The 16035-nt window shown below is 48.1% G+C and overlaps 2 protein-coding genes across 4 annotated transcripts in view; both read right to left on the bottom strand.

Moving 5' to 3' along the window:
* Positions 1-134: 134 nt before the first annotated feature.
* Positions 135-9983, bottom strand: MAP6D1 (MAP6 domain containing 1). Of its 2 annotated transcripts, XM_027539827.1 has the most exons (5): positions 9910-9983; positions 8481-8694; positions 4053-4140; positions 3542-3659; positions 135-3045 (listed from the first exon to the last, which is right to left on the bottom strand). In XM_027539827.1, exons 1-5 carry the CDS (start codon positions 9940-9942, stop codon positions 2965-2967), a joined length of 534 nt encoding a protein of 177 aa, XP_027395628.1. In that variant the 5' UTR covers positions 9943-9983; the 3' UTR covers positions 135-2964. The 2 variants fall into 2 exon arrangements, with proteins under 2 accessions (XP_027395628.1, XP_027395617.1); XM_027539816.1 differs by lacking the exons at positions 4053-4140; positions 9910-9983 and having other exon boundaries at positions 1597-3045; positions 8481-8906.
* A 2149-nt stretch (positions 9984-12132) lies between these two features.
* PARL (presenilin associated rhomboid like) overlaps positions 12133-16035 on the bottom strand; it is a 54492-nt gene continuing 50589 nt past the window's right edge. The window contains exons 8-10 of one of the 2 annotated variants that reach the window (XM_027539793.1): positions 14966-15067; positions 14731-14828; positions 12133-12456 (exon numbers count right to left, since the gene is read on the bottom strand). In XM_027539793.1, the coding sequence (XP_027395594.1) occupies positions 12345-12456; positions 14731-14828; positions 14966-15067 (312 nt within the window). In that variant the 3' untranslated portion in view covers positions 12133-12344. The remainder of the gene's footprint in view (positions 12457-14730; positions 14829-14965; positions 15068-16035) is intronic. The other variant, XM_027539804.1, reaches the window with a different exon arrangement.

Below are 16035 nucleotides of genomic sequence, written 5' to 3'. Positions count from 1 at the left end.
ATGTCCAACCAGGAAGCACACTGGTCCGTTTGGCAAGAATGGGTCTCTGCTGAGGCCTGGAAAAAGTTACTCCTGTGACCCGGTCCTGCTGGGACCATCTGCTACCACAGAAAAAACTACAGGAACTGCAGAAATATTTCAGAAATGACTATTTATATCCACCCTTAATAAGAACTAAAGGCTTTGTTTTGGAAGCTTTGGTTCTTCAAAGATAAGAAGTTCTTTGGGGAGGAGGCCCTGGGAGACAATCCAAGTATGAGACTTCACTTGGTGTCAGCCTTCAGGGAGTCTGATGGTCTGGAGAAGAATAGGGGCATTGCTCAGGCCCCTTTCCTGAATGTTCTGTGTGTCAGCCACAGTTCCGACAGCAGCCACAGGACAGTGTCACAGTACCTTATCGGGGACTCTCTTCCTCACCGGAGGAGCCTGTGTGTGGCCGGCAGAGCTCAAAGGATCCCCCGTCGGCCTGGGGCGGGCTGCACAGCCAAAGTTCTCTCAAGTGCTGCTTTTTGGAGTTTGACCTAAAATCCTGGAGTTATTACAAGGATGAAAATATTAGCATTTGTAATGGGTTTTTCTCAGTTGGAGCCGCCAGTCTTGCTGTCAGTGACTGGGGTCCTTCCCTCTGGTTGGGCCTCCTCACAGCTGATCAAGCCTGCTACTGCAGTGCTAACTTGGTTATGGAATAATTAATTTGAACTCTTTCTGTTGGCTAAAATTACCTAACATATTAAACTTTTAATTTAATACAAAAATGCTTATTGTATAGAAACTAGCAAATATTGTAAGATGTAAAAAATTTTAAATTACCCATAGTTCCCCTTCTCAAAGATAGCTACTATTAATATTTCAGTACGTTTCTGTCTTTATGTGTTATTTATATGACCTGCATGAGTTTGGACCACATGGTTGAGGCTATTATTATCTCAGTGGCTTCTTAAGGCCTTAACATAATGTTACTGGAGTGGCCTTATTAAGACCTAGAGTGAGTGGGAGCAAATTTCTTCAAAATTCAGATCTAATAATGAAGTCTAGTAAGGAAAGCTGTTACATTGGGATGTTTGTGAAAAGCTATCTGTTCTTGAGCATGCAGGATGCCTTCCTAAGGTCAGGCCTCTCCTGGGCAGTGATGGGGCTCCTAGGACAAGCTCAGGGGGGAGGCATAGCTGGCTGTGCTGTGTGACTGACAGGGGCTATTGCTGGACCAAAGCAGCAGATGCCAGTAAAGCCGGCTCCCAGGAAGGAGTGCCTGCTCAGGAGAGAACACGTACAGCAGCTGTGCTTTGCACGGAAACCCAAGTTCTCTTAGGGGGAGGTGGGGTTTGCAGATTAGGAAACAGAAGTCTAAACTGCTGTCAGTTAATGAGTGGAGAACCAAGGTTTGTTCCCAAGACTGGCTTCAAGGATAGTCTTGCTTTACCCTAGGCTCCTGGTGGGGCTGGGGAGATGTGGGTTTTTGTTAAACACTACATATGACACCAGTGCGACCACAGCCCTGGGTGAGCATTCCCAGACTCTACGCGCTCAAGGGAGAGCAGCGGTAGCCAAGGCACGTTAAAGTCCTGTTACCAAGAGGAGGATAAAGGAAGACATGAGAAGGCGTTCGTGTTTATAATTAAATAAATAAATTAACAAGAAATTGAAATAGTACATTTGCATTTTAGTAAAATCTGAGATTGTACAGTTAAATCTGTTTGCTTCTCACAGAAGGCCCAGCAGGCAGTCTCTTTTCCCTTAGGAACATCTAACATGCAAACCAATGAAGTCTGAAATAATAGAACCCTTTGTGTAAGCATATGGTTTTGCTTTTCTGTTTTAAATGATTCTCTCAGATCATTTCCTTTGCTGGAACAAGGGGAAAGGCTGTGCCTGCCAGAGCTGGGAGCTAGCACCTCTGAGGGGACGGCCCCCTCGCAGCCTGAGCTGGAAACACTGCCCCACCTCCACTCTGAGCTGCTTCTGAAACCTGAATGCCACCTCCTGTGGCGAAAGTAAAGGCTCACCAGGCTAAGTCACTTGGGAGCTGGAGAGGGATAAAAATCCAAAGGGAAATCCTTGAGTTTTCTTACCAAAACTGTCCTTAGCTTGTGCCTATAATCTCTAAAAGGACACAAACGTTTCAAGGGCTGCTTGCAAAGAGAACCAGGCTGGTTCCAGGTGGCTGCACTGGCTGGACTTGGTCGATAAAGTCAGCAGAGGGACTTCCAAAACCAAAATGAGCTGGTTCCTCAGCAGCTAGTGAGCTCCCTGTAATGAGATGACATTTTAAGGCCTTTTGGGCCACCCTTGCCCCAAAGACACTCCCAGAAACCAACAAGATAAATGTCCTTCATTCAGCACTTCACTCATCCCAAGAAATGTTTTGTTAAAACCAGGGTCATCTTGGCCATAAAGAAATTATGTTTTTAAAAAAGATACCCTATGATTGATATTCTTCTGTTCCTTTGGGAAACTTGTTTCTGGTTACTTAGCATTATGAATCACATGCAGGTGATAACCTAAGATTTCTTCTACAACCTGTGGGGGGCCGCTGGTGGGACTATCCAAGGACATTACCTTGAGTTACCAAAATAGGTTATAAAATTATCATACAGCCTGGACATTACTGGATCTTTCAAGGATCTGTTATGTCCATATTCCTCAATCCCCAGAGACCAACTCAGTTCACAGTAGAAATGATCGAGGTCTTCAGATTTAAAAACTGAAGGGCGCCCTAAAGAGGCAATTAAAAAAAGATCTGAAGCTTTCCGCACACTTCCCAAGGAAGGAGAGGGTAGCGGGGGCCCAGCGCTGAGCTGGGTGGTGCATCTGTTCTGCTCACAGCACCCGTGTGGCTTGCAGAGGAGTGGTGCCCCCTGGCAAGAACGGAGGACCCTCCCCTGACAGGGCCATCCAGTCCTGAGACCTCACCGCAGTCCCCAGTGGTGAGTTCTGATCCCCTGTGGCTTGCTCTTTGGTGGGCAGTCACACGTTGAGGATCCGGGGAGCCGAGGCCTGAAAGATGGCTGAGGGGTTAGGGGCAAACTTTTTCCTCACCTCAGGGGCCTGAAAAATGAAATTTGGCCACAGATCAGTGGAGCTCTTCTTCAACTTTCCCCCTCCCAGCAGCTGCAGACTGCTAACCTGAAGGGTCGGGGTGGGGGGTGTCCACATGGACCTTACCTTCTGCTTCCCGAAGCCTTTGGGTTGAGTTAGAAACTGAACAGCCCTACACCTCCCTTCCAGCCCCTCCTCTTTCTTACACAGACTCAGGCACTTGGAAGGCTTGTCACTAAGCAAGTGGTCAAGGGTAAGGCTGGGATTTAGGAGGGAGGCAACACCCTGCTCCCAGAGAAGCCAGTGCTAGAGGAACACACGTGTCTAACGACAAAGCAGCACCTTGGCTTTCAGTTCGTGAGCGATGGTTACGGGGGTTCAGAAACCACTGCCTCTGCCATAGTGCCATCCTACACCATCCACATCTGACACCTAGTCCCTAACCTGGAGAGAAAAGCCACTGTTCTCACAGCCCCCTGCAGCCAGGCACCAGCTTCCCACTGACCTGGAAACCGGCCCTGGGGCTGCCATCCCATCCAGAGCTGTGGGTTGTGATGACTTTGGCGGGCTTCACTTTTGTGGATCTTGATGGCTTCACTCCAGTCCAAGCCTGGAATTCCTGTCTGGAACAGAACACATCACAACCTTACACAGGGCCGACTGTCCCTCAGGGGCCTTGCCTCTTGCCCTGTGCTTCTGGAACGTTCCTGGCCAGTGTCCACTGCTGAGCTGCTGCTCTGGCTGCAGATGTTACTTTCTCACAGAGGAAGTAGACCCCAAATAGCTCGACCAGAAACTTTCTCCCACACTGCCAGGGAGCAACAGCACACACTGCACTGGGAGTGAGCAGAGAAGTCGGGCAACAACAGTATCCTCCTTGTCCTAAACCGTGAGCTCCTGGTGTGTGCTGGGCCTCAGAGGCCACACGTTCCAGCCCTGCTCTCCAGGGCTCCCTGTACCGTCTCTGGGTCACGTCAAGGGGCCCTAGAAGCCCAGAACCAGTGAAGGTCACTCACCTCCAGCCTGTGTCACTGGTGGCCCTTATGTCCAGGGAGGGGCCGGCCTGGACAGCGCACAGCAAGGCATGGTCATACCTGGTCACAACTGAGGAGGAAAGTGAGGCCCAGTGTTCTGTTTAGTTCTCTATAACCTGTCTTATTAAACAGTAAGTCATAGTGACCATCTCAAGAAACTAAAGACCGCCTGGCTTTTGCATGGTGCTGTGCACATGGGCACTCATGCACAGGAGCAGGGAAGGATGGTGGTCTGCATGTGGGTAGGGACTGCTGGCTGCTTGGAGGGAAGTGACAAGGCTGGCACAGCCTAGCTCCATGTGCTCAGAGTTACAGTTTTTTTGACAAAAACTAATCCCTCTTAAAAAAAGACCTGTTTCAATTCTGTCAACTCCTCTACTAAATTAGCAGAGACCTCCTGGGCCCAAGCCCCTGGCCAAGGGGAAAAGTGTCCAGCTGACCAGGGCCAGCACCCACATGTGGGCTGGGTCCTTGCCTATCCCATCCACAGCCCTGGCCAGGTTTCAGGCCCCGAGGTCAACAAAGCAGCCTTTTCTCCTTAGCTGCAGCACAGCTGGGCACCACTGGGCAGGCCACGTGTACATGGTACAGCTGTGTCTGTCCATGGTCAGCACTTGGGTACCAGGAAGTGGATCGGACCAAGGCTCTATCGGATAATTTTTGCTTCCAAAGCTGCAAGGTTTCAAAGACCAGCTGGCTGCACCATCTGCTGCTCTGCGTCTCCTGGGGAAGCAGGTCCCCCCCTGGGCGTGCCCTTCTGTCCCCACGCTGAGCTGAGCCTTGGGTCAGGCAGCCCAAGCCAGCTGTCCCAGGGTGGCTGCAGGGGTCCCAGAGCAGGAAGTGACCTGGCCCAGGAGCTAGAGCAGTCCCCATGACTGTGGGGCAGGAGATAATAAAAATACAGGACTAAGTTGAGTCCACTGTGTCTCCCTCACCAAGCTATTTCCACCATCATCCACCTCATGTGAGCCTCAGTTGGACTCGATGCCCACAGTCCCTCCTGCTGAGAGGCAGGGAGCTACCAGGGCATTGCAGAGAGCCCAGTCTGAGGATACTGAGGCCTGGTTCTCAGCCCAGCATGACTTCAAACAAATCCCTTAACTTCCCTAAGCCTTCAAGTTGGGCACTTAAAAAAGTGGGAGTCAAGTCTGGCACTTTGACGGTTAGCCCTTTAACTGACTCACCGAGGAAAGAAAGAGATGACAGGAAGGAGAACTGCCAGAAGTGGGCAGAGCTAGAACCTGGGCCAGAAGGGCTACGCGCACGCACACACGCACGCACGCATGCACACACTTCTGGTGGGAAGACGAGTGAGGCAGGTGAGCTCTCATCTGGAGACCAGGGGCCAGGTGAGGCTGGGGTGGAGAGGAGCAGCCACGAGTATCCTTGATATCTCTGGGTGCTCATGATCTGTTCATTATCTTTGCTTTATGAATTTATTTAAATGGTTTTCTTAGGTAACATGTATCCTGCAAAGAGGCAGGTGGGATGGAGTTGCTCATACCAGTAGTAGAGCTGGGAGGTAGAGGGTCTCAGAAGTCAGCTTGCAAGGTGACAGGAGAGCCAGGTTCAGCAGCAGTCCTGTGTCTCTGGCAGGTGACCCGGGCAAGTCAAGCTCTTACTATTTCTGCTTTACAGAGGAGGAAAGGGTCAGAGGGACCAGGTGACCCACCAAGTTTATACACAGGAAGGAGAGCTCTATTGAGTCCCAACTTTTGCCCAACCACTGCCAGACATAGGTCAAGCAGCTACCTGACTGAGAGGAGGCAGCATCTTAGGGGATGGCAGCCTGTTGGGAGCACAAATTTGATCTAGGGCAAGAAACACTTGAACTCCACTCTTCTACGTGACCTCTTGCCAGACACTCAAGTGCCTCATCTATAGAATGGGGACAGCAAGAACTGAACTGATTTCAGGGGGTTATTGTAAAGTCTTGGGCTTCCCTTGTAGCTCAATTGGTAAAGAGTTTGCCTGCAATGCAAGAGACCCGGGTTCGATTCCTGGGTTGGGAAGATCCCCTGGAGAAGGAAATGGCAACCCACTCCAGTATTCTTGCCTGGAGAATCCCATGAACAGAGAAGCCTGGCAGGCTACAGTCTATGGGGTTACAAGGGTCAAACATGACTGAGCGACTAAGCACACTCGCTGTAAAGTCCTGGGGGAGATAATCTATGGGACGTCCTAAGCCTGGGATCTGGTACGTGCCAAGCAGTACCTTTAGTATCACAGGAACTGGAAGGACCCAGCAGGACATTCAAACCTGCCATCTATTTAACAGGCAAGGGACTGCTTCTGAAAGTCCAGCCTTTGCTTGGACACTCCCAGTGAGCAGGAGCTCAGCACCATACAAGCTTACTCATCTCAGTCAGTTCTAATTACTGGAAAGTGTGTCCTTCCCAGAGTCGAAGCTATCTCCCTGCAAGCTCTGCCCCACTCTATACCTGGAACATCAGCCATGTGAAGGCATGGCACACCCAGGACCTCTGACCTTCCAGGCCTGTCACCACTCAGCTCCCTCCAGCTGGTTCCAATCAGGGCCCGGGCATGCAGCAGTCAGCACCTTCCACTGCCTGGCTAGGGCGCCAGCGCTGCAGCTCAACGCTCTGCCCCTCACATCTCTGTAGCTCGGCTTGAGCACAAGACCCACCCTGCAACAGCCACTCCCCACTGAGTTCCTTAAAACCCGCATGCCCATTAAGGAATCTCTGGGGAGATGGGATGTTCTAGTGTCTCGATCATGTGTTCAGGTGTATACAAAAGTCATCCATCTGATTGATTTTACTGGATGGGAATTATACCTCAAAACAGTTGATTTTAAAAGTAATAAAGTTGAAGGGGAAAGTTCATACCTTTTGGCCCTTAATTTGACAGGTATGAATTCATATTGAAGAAATTAGGGTATAAGCAAAGATTTAACTCTAAGAATGATGATCTTGTAAGTTATTTTTTCCTCTAAATTTTTTTTCTTAAGGTAATACATATACATTTTCTTTTTCTTTTAAGCAGTGATTCAGGGAATTCCCTAGTGGTCCAGTAGTTAGGACTCCTCACCTCCACTGCAGGGGCATGAGTTTGATCCCTGGTCAGGGGACTAAGATCCTGCAAGCTGTATGGCATGGCGAAAAGAAACCCCCCAAAACAAAGCAGTGGTTCAAAAAGCAGAGTGAAAAGTCCCTCAGTCTCCATTTACTCCTGGCAGCGTCTACAACTCCTTTTCCTTCCTTTCCCTAAAGGTTACGATTTTCTCACATATCCATGCGGAGACATTTTACGCTTATTTCAGCAGATATGTATACATCAATAACCCCTTTAACAACACAGATAGTAGCAGACATACTGTTCTGCATCTTTTTTGACATCTGTTTTAGTCCCTCCTATGGCAGAGCTATAATTAACCAGTCCCCTACATCAGTAGGACTGATTTCCATCAACACTGTTCCCATCTTCTGTACACTGTTGACATGTACCTTATTACTCCTTAACTCCCGCCCCATGTTCAAGCTTACATGTAGGGAAATTTTCTCTAAGTGCAGTAACTAGATCAAAGAACAGTGTTTTTAATAGCCCCAAATTAGCAACACCGTAAATATTTAATGACATAAGAACAGGTTAATATTTGGAGGTACATATCAATATATGGGTAATGTATTGATATACCCATAAGACAAAACACTACACATCCATTAAAACTCATGTTATAGAAGAGCGTCTAGTAACAGGGACCAACAGCCACATACATAAAATAAAAAATGTAGTTACAAATCGAGCCATGTAAGAATTACAAATGGATATGAACTCAAATACATGTTAAGGATTAGAAAGAACTACCAGTTTGGGGTAGGATTGGGGATACTCATTTTTTATGTTGTAATTTCTGTAATTTCCAGTTTTTCTACAGTGACTATGTCTCACTGTTGGAGTAAGGAGAGAGAAAGCCCTCACTTATCCAGGAGAGGAGCACAGGCCTGTCAGTGAGAGCCGAGTCAGCTGCCCTCAGTGGGATCTTGAGGGGACCACCCAGAAGCCCTGCATCTGGTCCTCACCACCAATGCCCCCAGAGGGCACTGGCAGCTGGCCTGCGAGGACTCCTTCCATGGCTGGGCCCTTCTGGCAGAAATTAAGATTTTAACTCGGAGGAAGGCAGGCCTTTCTGACAGGACTGCCCCAGAGAGTGAGGTAGTGAGCTCACCGTCAGGGAGGTGCTTGCTCTCTGACTCCAAGTCTGGTCAGGGAGCATCAACGGAGAATCAAAGGGGTGACCTCACAGGCTGCCTGAAGCTCTCGAAGTCGGGTGGGATGGGGAATCCGGGCGCCTCCTCGTTCCTGCCCACCTGGTCCTCCTGCCTCCGCGATTCAGTCTCCTGGGACCACGGGGTCTGAGTACGATGGGCTCCCCTGCCCCCAGCCTACCTGTATGATGTGGTCGCCACTGCAGCCGCATCCGCGTCACCGATGGGGAGCACGTAGACCCCCCGGCCGGGGGTTGCGGAGGGCTTGGTCCTGCGGCTGCTTGCTCCTGGTCCGCGTCCCTGCGTTGCATCTCTGGACCCCGAGGGCGCCGTCCACACGCCGAAGTCCCGCTGGTACTGAGTGAGAGGCACGTCCCGGCCGGGATCCCGGGAGCCTGCGGGAGATGGGCCTCTGCGCGAGGGAACACCGCCCGGGATTGGCTCCTCGCTCTCGAGGTCCGAGTAGCTGTGCAGGGTCAGCGGCACGGCCACGTCGGAGCGGTCCAGCTGGTTCCAGCGCCGCGCCAGGCAGCAGAGGCGGCTGATGCAGGGCCACGCCATGCCGGCCCGGCGTCTGCCTCTCGGCTCCCCGCGCTCCCGGCCCGCACCGCCCCCGCTTGCGGCCCCGCCCCCACGGCCCTCCCAGCGCCGCCGCAGCTCCGCCCCCTGGCCTGGGACCGCCACCCAGGGAGCGAGGGCTGGGCCACAGCTCCGTGGTGCGCACGGCTCTGGAGGGGTGCAGAAGCGGGCCCCGGCTGGAGGCACTTACAAGTATCCAACTTGAAGAATGTTCCTTAATTTAATCCAAAGTTCCCCAAGTGCTATCCTACAAATTGAACCTGGCTTCGCAAAGGCCAGAGGCCGGATGGCAACCATTCCTAGCTGGTACTGAGTGAACAGTCTGCTGGGCCCCGCCCACAGGCCACTGGCTGCCAGATTTGTGCGAGGCTGCACAGGGGGCTTGCGGGCAAGCACGAGAAGATGTAGCGATGAGGGGATCAGAGAGAAGACTTGGGGCTGTACTTCCCGGAGAACACGCGTTTGAATCAGCCTTTATAATGCCAAATTTGTGACAACCAATTCAGCCTTCCACTGAGAATTGACATTAGCCCTCAACTGACATTTCCTGAGGTCTAAAATCCCTGATTTTAAAGCATGGCTCCAAAGGCTTGATTTAGCTTTATAAAGCTGCCACAAATCTTTGGCTACTATGCTATTAAAGTTCCCCTCCCTCCTGTGCAGAGCTAAGTCCCTGGCCACACAAGCCTTCCTGAATTAACACAAGCCCTCAGTGTGCACTGCAGACCAGTTACTAGTAACTATCGATACAACATTAATTACCCAGTGCACCATCTCAAGCATATACCTGGACGGTATCCAGCCTGCACCTCAGAGGAACTGCAGTATAGCCCTGGCCAGTCAAGAAAGACTCCTCTCCCAAACCATTGCATGGCTGGTCTTAGCTCGGGGGCACAGTGACATGACACTACGACTGCCCGAAGTGGCAGCAGCTCAGCTGCCTGGGCCCCGCCACGACCCAAGGCAGCAGCAGAGGAGCCCCACGTTCTGTGAAGACGCTGGGAGACGACACACCTGCTCAGATTACCCACCTGCTCTGTGTGACCTCCATGCACCACGGCCATGGGTCAGCCACTCGGGAGACTCGTGACTAAAACACTCCGTCCTGCAGCAGAAAAAAAGAGAGCAGCTCTTCTTGTTTTGACCCCTTCATTCATTAAACAGTTAAAAGAGCACTTACTATTGCTGTGTGCCTGGAATAATGCTGGATGCCTTTAGGAGGTTTACAGAGCAGTGGATGACAAGACATGGAAACCAGTGTAACAGAGCTTTCCAGCAGCGGAAAGAAGGCAAGTGGCCTGGCCTCACCACCCGCAGTGAGGGTGGGCAGCAGGACTGGGCAGGAATGCAGGGGTCCGGGTCCACAGGTTCGGCCACAGGCAGCCAGGGCTAGATCACGGAGGGCCTCGGTAGCCACACTACAGGGTTCACAAGCAGTTTTTTACAGGTGACAACAGGAAACGACTGGAGTGTTTGCAGCACTCTGTGGCCATATGGTGAAGTACAGCACATTTTAGAGAGCAGTTGGAGAACAGTCTTTACAGTCAGGTTAGGGACAAGGGACTGGGAGTTAACGCACAGGTGCTGAGAGTGGAGAGAAGGGCCTGGACTCTAGAAACAAGAGGTGAGAGAGGGACTCTAGAATGGCCCAGGTTTCTGGCTTAAGCCAGGAGTGACATTTGACATGCCTGCCCAGTGGGGTCCAGGACCTAGAACTATATTTGACAGGCAGCAGACACAGGTACAGAGTGACAGAGCTCAGAAGACAACTTCACGGAGGTAACTGAAGCCACAGAAGTAGAGAGAAAAGAGAGCTGAGGCTGCACGTGTGGGACCCCATACTGCAGAGTGCAGTGGAGGCAGCACAGGCTGAGGCGCACGAGCCAGGCAGAGCACGGCCCTGGGGTGATCATGTGCCAGCAAAGCAGCCAAGATGAGGAAGGAAGGTACCTCAGCGGGCAAACAGGAGAGCAGGGACAGTTGCCAGAGCCTTGGACAGTCAGGCTTGTGCTTCTGGAGCTGGACGCTGACCTCCAAGGCCTCGCATAGGTAGATACTTGACCTTCTAAACATTCCTTCTCAGACAATCACAAATCAGAAAGAGGAGACATGTCTTCACTGCCTGTTTTTCGGGTCTGCCCACAGACATAAATCTCATTTTGGACTCCATGTGGAAGGTCCATATGATCTCAGCCTCCCGTCCCATCTCTGAAAAACATTTCTTGCCTCATCTGTAAGTCACAGGGTTGTTAGTATCAGCTACATATTCAGAAAATGTCAAAGCACAGCAGTGTGACCTTGGGCGGTTCCCACATACGACCACCCTAGCTCCTTACTGGCAAGATGAGGGCTAGGTTAAAAAAAATTACCTTGCCTTGAAGTGACATTAGTTTAGAATAGAATCCCCTGCCTGGTAAGAATGACCAGTACTTCACAGTAGAAAAGAGTCTGGGCTGGTGGGGAAGATGAAGAACCACCATAGCTGAACAATTCCTTGGTGCTGGGCACATACTGCCATTTAGCTCTTAACATCATGTGAGGTGGGCACTGCTCCCTCACTGTCATGAACACCAATGCTCCGTGCCCACCACCACACAAGGTGGGCCCTCTACAGCACAAGGTGCAAAATTTGGCATAATCTTTTGAGATCACCAAAAGACCCCAAAACTCCCCTATAAATCCTTTCAAGAAAAACTTTTAAATTCTCAAATTGCATTTCCTAGAAATAATTCTCAATCATGAGAAGCTGTTCCACTACAGTGAAGCTACGACAACAACCCCTGTCTGCTATGTCAGTAAGATGCTCCACTTCAAAGAATGTACATTTTCCAATATAAGATGCAATTAGGCTCAGATTCAAGTTTGAATTTATCCAAGATAGTTCCTTCTAATTCTTAATTTAGCTATAATTTTAACCTAGAAAGCAAAACCTAAAAATAGCTTTTTGTATACAACACTCACTGCCACAAAGTATTACCTACCTTTCTTGGGAAAAATTTAGCAAACATTGCAGCTGTTATTTCAGACCATGCCAGAGAGAAGATGTTCTTAATTTTTACCTGTCAACCAAGCAAGGAAAGGGGTAGTAAGTAAGAGTAAATATTTCGCAGAGGTGCTAGAAGGCCGACATTAAGAAGCAAGCACTTCTGCCTTTCCATGCGCACTCTTCAGGTTCGGGCGCATGTTAAACAGAACAACGGACAGCGAGAGTCCAGGCCAGCACTAGTGCTCTTCAAAAGAGACACACACCTCTGTTTACAAACTAGAGAGATATAAATCTTTATTTCACAACTTTGTCATAATTCACTTTCTAATGAGACATGTTCTGGGGACAGTTTAAAATACTGGGAAAGCTAGATGCTGAGTATCTTCTAGGCAGGAGCAAAGATGTGGTCACTCCAGGGCCGCTGCATTCCTGGGCCTTCAGGCAGCACAGACCGGACGCGCCAGTATTGTCCAGCCCCAGTTACTTAGAGCCACCTCCTTTTTTGGGGCTGTTAGTCCTCATTTCATGCCAAATTTTCACTAGAGGCTCCCTGTTCTTCCAAATGAGTTCATGACCGTAAGTAATATACCATCTGGGGAGAAGAAGAACAAACCAGGTCCGACATTCAAACAGTGTGACATACAAATAACAAGCACCATGATCCCACGCTGACATTTTAAAAACCAAATGCCACTGTCACCTACTATCCAGCATATGAAAATAGCTGATTATTTAACACAGATCAGTGACTTACCTTTAATATACAGACTATATGAAAGATGGAAGTAGAATGGAACCAAACGTGACTACTCCGAAAGCACCACACGCATACTACTTTTAATTCACGACAGCCCCGCAAGTAAAGTACTATCGCTCTTCCCATGTACAAACATGAAGAAATAGAGTCTGAAAGAATGTCATTTGCCCAAACACTAACAGCTTCTAAGTGGTCAATCAAGGACTCACTCACAGGTCAGACTGATTCTAAATCTGGACTCTTTTTTATTATGTCAAGTGTAAGAAATGTCAAGAGTCAGAATTTACTAATAATGATGGCTAAACTTAAAACAAGAGAAAGAAGACCACCCTAAGATTCAAATGCAATTATAAAACTCTTAGAATAAACAAAACACTTGTCAGGACTTTCCATTAATAAAGTGTCTTCTAAAATCTTTTTAACCTTATTTCAAGCAAAGAGTCAAATACTTTAATCGTATGGGTACATTGTTTTGATTATACTCCTAAGTTCAAATGTAACTGGTCATTTGGTTAAATTAAAATTAGGAAAATATTTCAAACTAACTTCTGCCTCTTCTTGGCAGCAGCATCACAGTCTAGTGCTCAGTCTGAAACTCCAGCTCTGCAATGACTCGCTGTGTGACCATGGACAATCCCTCAACAGCTTCCTTTCTACAAGCTGGAATATCTCACAGGATTTTAAGAGTATTAAATTAGACCTTAGCTTAGGCACATAGTAAATATTCAATAAACATTAGCTATCACTACTGCAACAGTACAAGGTGAAAATCATAAAATGTGCTCCAGGGACATAAAGTCAAAGAAATGTGCAGAAGGTTACTAATAGAATCTCTACCATTTTGTAAATATTTCTCAATCTAGATTAAAGATGTCAGAAAAGATGAATTCTGGATATGACTGAGATCGAGTAAATGAAAGGAGCTGAAATTAGAAACAGCAAAAAGAAAGGATTCCTCTGCCTTTCAGATCCTGGACTTTAAAAATGCACCTGATCCAGTTTTCAGAACAGAAAAAGGTCATCTAATTATAGTTGAGAAAAATAAAAAACTGCTGAGGAAAAGCTCCTTCAAGTCCACATTTAAGTATACAGGTCAATTTAGAGTTCATAAAACGGAACCCCTTTCATTACTCTTTCTGTTTCTCATACTGTAATATCAGGTCAGTTCTTACTATTTATAATGTGCTGCTGTTAAAGCTCGAACTCACACATGCTATTCTTTAATCATCACTGAAAATTATAAATGGCATAATGGCATTTAGTTCCACCACCTACTGGGCAAAACTGCTCCACTAAGAATAGATTTTTTTTTTTTAATTAAGAAAAACTAAGTTTTCCCATTGTCATGAAATAAAGTAAAAATCAAATAAAGGCCAAAGGTAACATTTATGCAAGAAAACAGGGGCCATCATGGATCCAGCACACCAGACAGACAGTCTGCTGAAGGGCCTCTCATCTGTCTAAAGTTCTATGGTGGCGTTGCTACAGCACTGCTATGTTTTAGGCCTGAACCACAAGTGGGAGATCTTGTAACAAGATTACAGGACAACTGTAATCACTATGGTGTGACGGGCGGGAAGGCTTTGGAGCTGGGTACAGATGCTCCTCACTGATGACATCTGGTCTCTACTCCAGCCATGCTGCGGGCACCAGCTCACTCACCGCAGGCAGAGGACCAGTTCCACCCACTCAGGGCGGCTGCCCAGCACTGCTGAGGTCAGCAGGGTGGGGACTGGGCAGGGCGGAGGTGGCTGGAGAGTAGGGGAAGGAATACAGCACAGACTGGGGGCTGGGGAACAGTATCCAAGAAGGACTAGGAACTGTGACAGGTCATGAGTTGGGGTGATATGAGGTTAAGGGTAGCGTAAAAGCACAGAGGGTCTCTCTCTACAAATGACCAAGGCAGGAGAAGGGCCAAGAGTCTCCCATTCCCACTGCACATGTGAAGCGGCTCAAGACCAAAGCAAACCACACTGCGATTTCCCTGCCCTCGCAACCCTACCTGCCCTGCTTCCATACCTGAACTAACTGCTCTACTCTACTCTGCCTTCCTCCAGGGTAGGGAAGGAGAGGACCAGAGAAATGTCACTCAGTCATATTCAGACTTACATTCCAAAGAGAGCTCCCCCAAGATGTGCTGCATGATCAAAAAATTTCCATCCCAGGATCATTCCTGCTGTATCCATGGCAATAATGGCTTTTAGGGCCTGAAAGCCAGAAAAGAGAACAGAACTGATACAACTTTGATTGTTCCAGCATTGACATTTCTAATTTAAGGGCAAGAATTCAGTCAATGTAAAAATATCACCCTGTCCCCAGCACTTCACGTCATAAAAATACTCACATTCCCTGCTGTGAACGTGAACATTGGAAGGAAGATGATGGCGAGTCTCCCTTCCGGGATCTTAGTGCAGACGGCAGCAAGGACAGTCATGATTGCGCCAGACTGCAAACCAACACACAGGGGAAAATGTGAAACTCTAACTGTGCAACTGTTTAGGACTGCGAAGTCTAAAGCAGAAATACTTCCTCCAGAAAGCTTACAGCCATACATTTCTAGGGGAGCACAGAGTTAAACAGCTTTCCATTACTCATGTACAAAATAACAAGCAAAGGGGCCCCATGCCCAGGATACAGTAACCACCTGGCAAGGACTACCTACAGGCAGTAAGATGTAACAGTGTCAGCACTTGACAAACTTCAGGAACCTTGTTACTGTGTCACATGCATCACCATATTTAGACACTAAAAATGGACTTCTCAAACCTCAAGAGAACTCCTTCAATCAGCGAGCGAGCATGAATTCTCCCGATACGCACATGTGTGCAATTCTTCCCAAATTTAATGCTTTATCGTAACTCATGTGAACTTTGTATCCTATTTCATAACACTAAATATTTTCCTTAAAAGAATTTGACAAATGTTCTGCTCCAGGAAAGCACGCCAAATTTGTCCCGTGGCTCTCCATGACCCACCCCTCACAGAATCCTCCCAGGGACACACATGCATCTGCCTGCTTGAGAAGCACTTTCCTTCACAACCTTGTATCTGAGAATAAAAATAATCAAAACTTCACAACCTTATGACCAGTAAGTCAACCATCTCTTGTTATAACTGAAATTATAATCGCTATACAGTTTTATCATCTATAGTGTTTTTCCACATTGCTACAAATCTTCATAATTTAAATTGATGATGGCTATGAAATACCTGCTGGATAAATTATGATAATTTAACTAAACTTTCTTAATGTCACACATGTTACCAATTGCTCTGGATGGTACAATAACTGAGAAACTGGATCATAATCCCTTGTTTACATTAAATCTCAAGATCATGATTCATTCAAACAGTGGGGCCCTATGCTAGACACTGAGGATACAGAGGGAATAAAGTCAACAACTCCTGCCTTAA

Source organism: Bos indicus x Bos taurus, chromosome 1 (genome assembly GCF_003369695.1).
Source record: "Bos indicus x Bos taurus breed Angus x Brahman F1 hybrid chromosome 1, Bos_hybrid_MaternalHap_v2.0, whole genome shotgun sequence".
Taxonomy (NCBI): domain Eukaryota; kingdom Metazoa; phylum Chordata; class Mammalia; order Artiodactyla; family Bovidae; genus Bos; species Bos indicus x Bos taurus.
The sequence above is the reverse complement of the archived record's forward strand: the minus strand, read 5'-3'. Positions and strand labels throughout refer to the sequence as shown.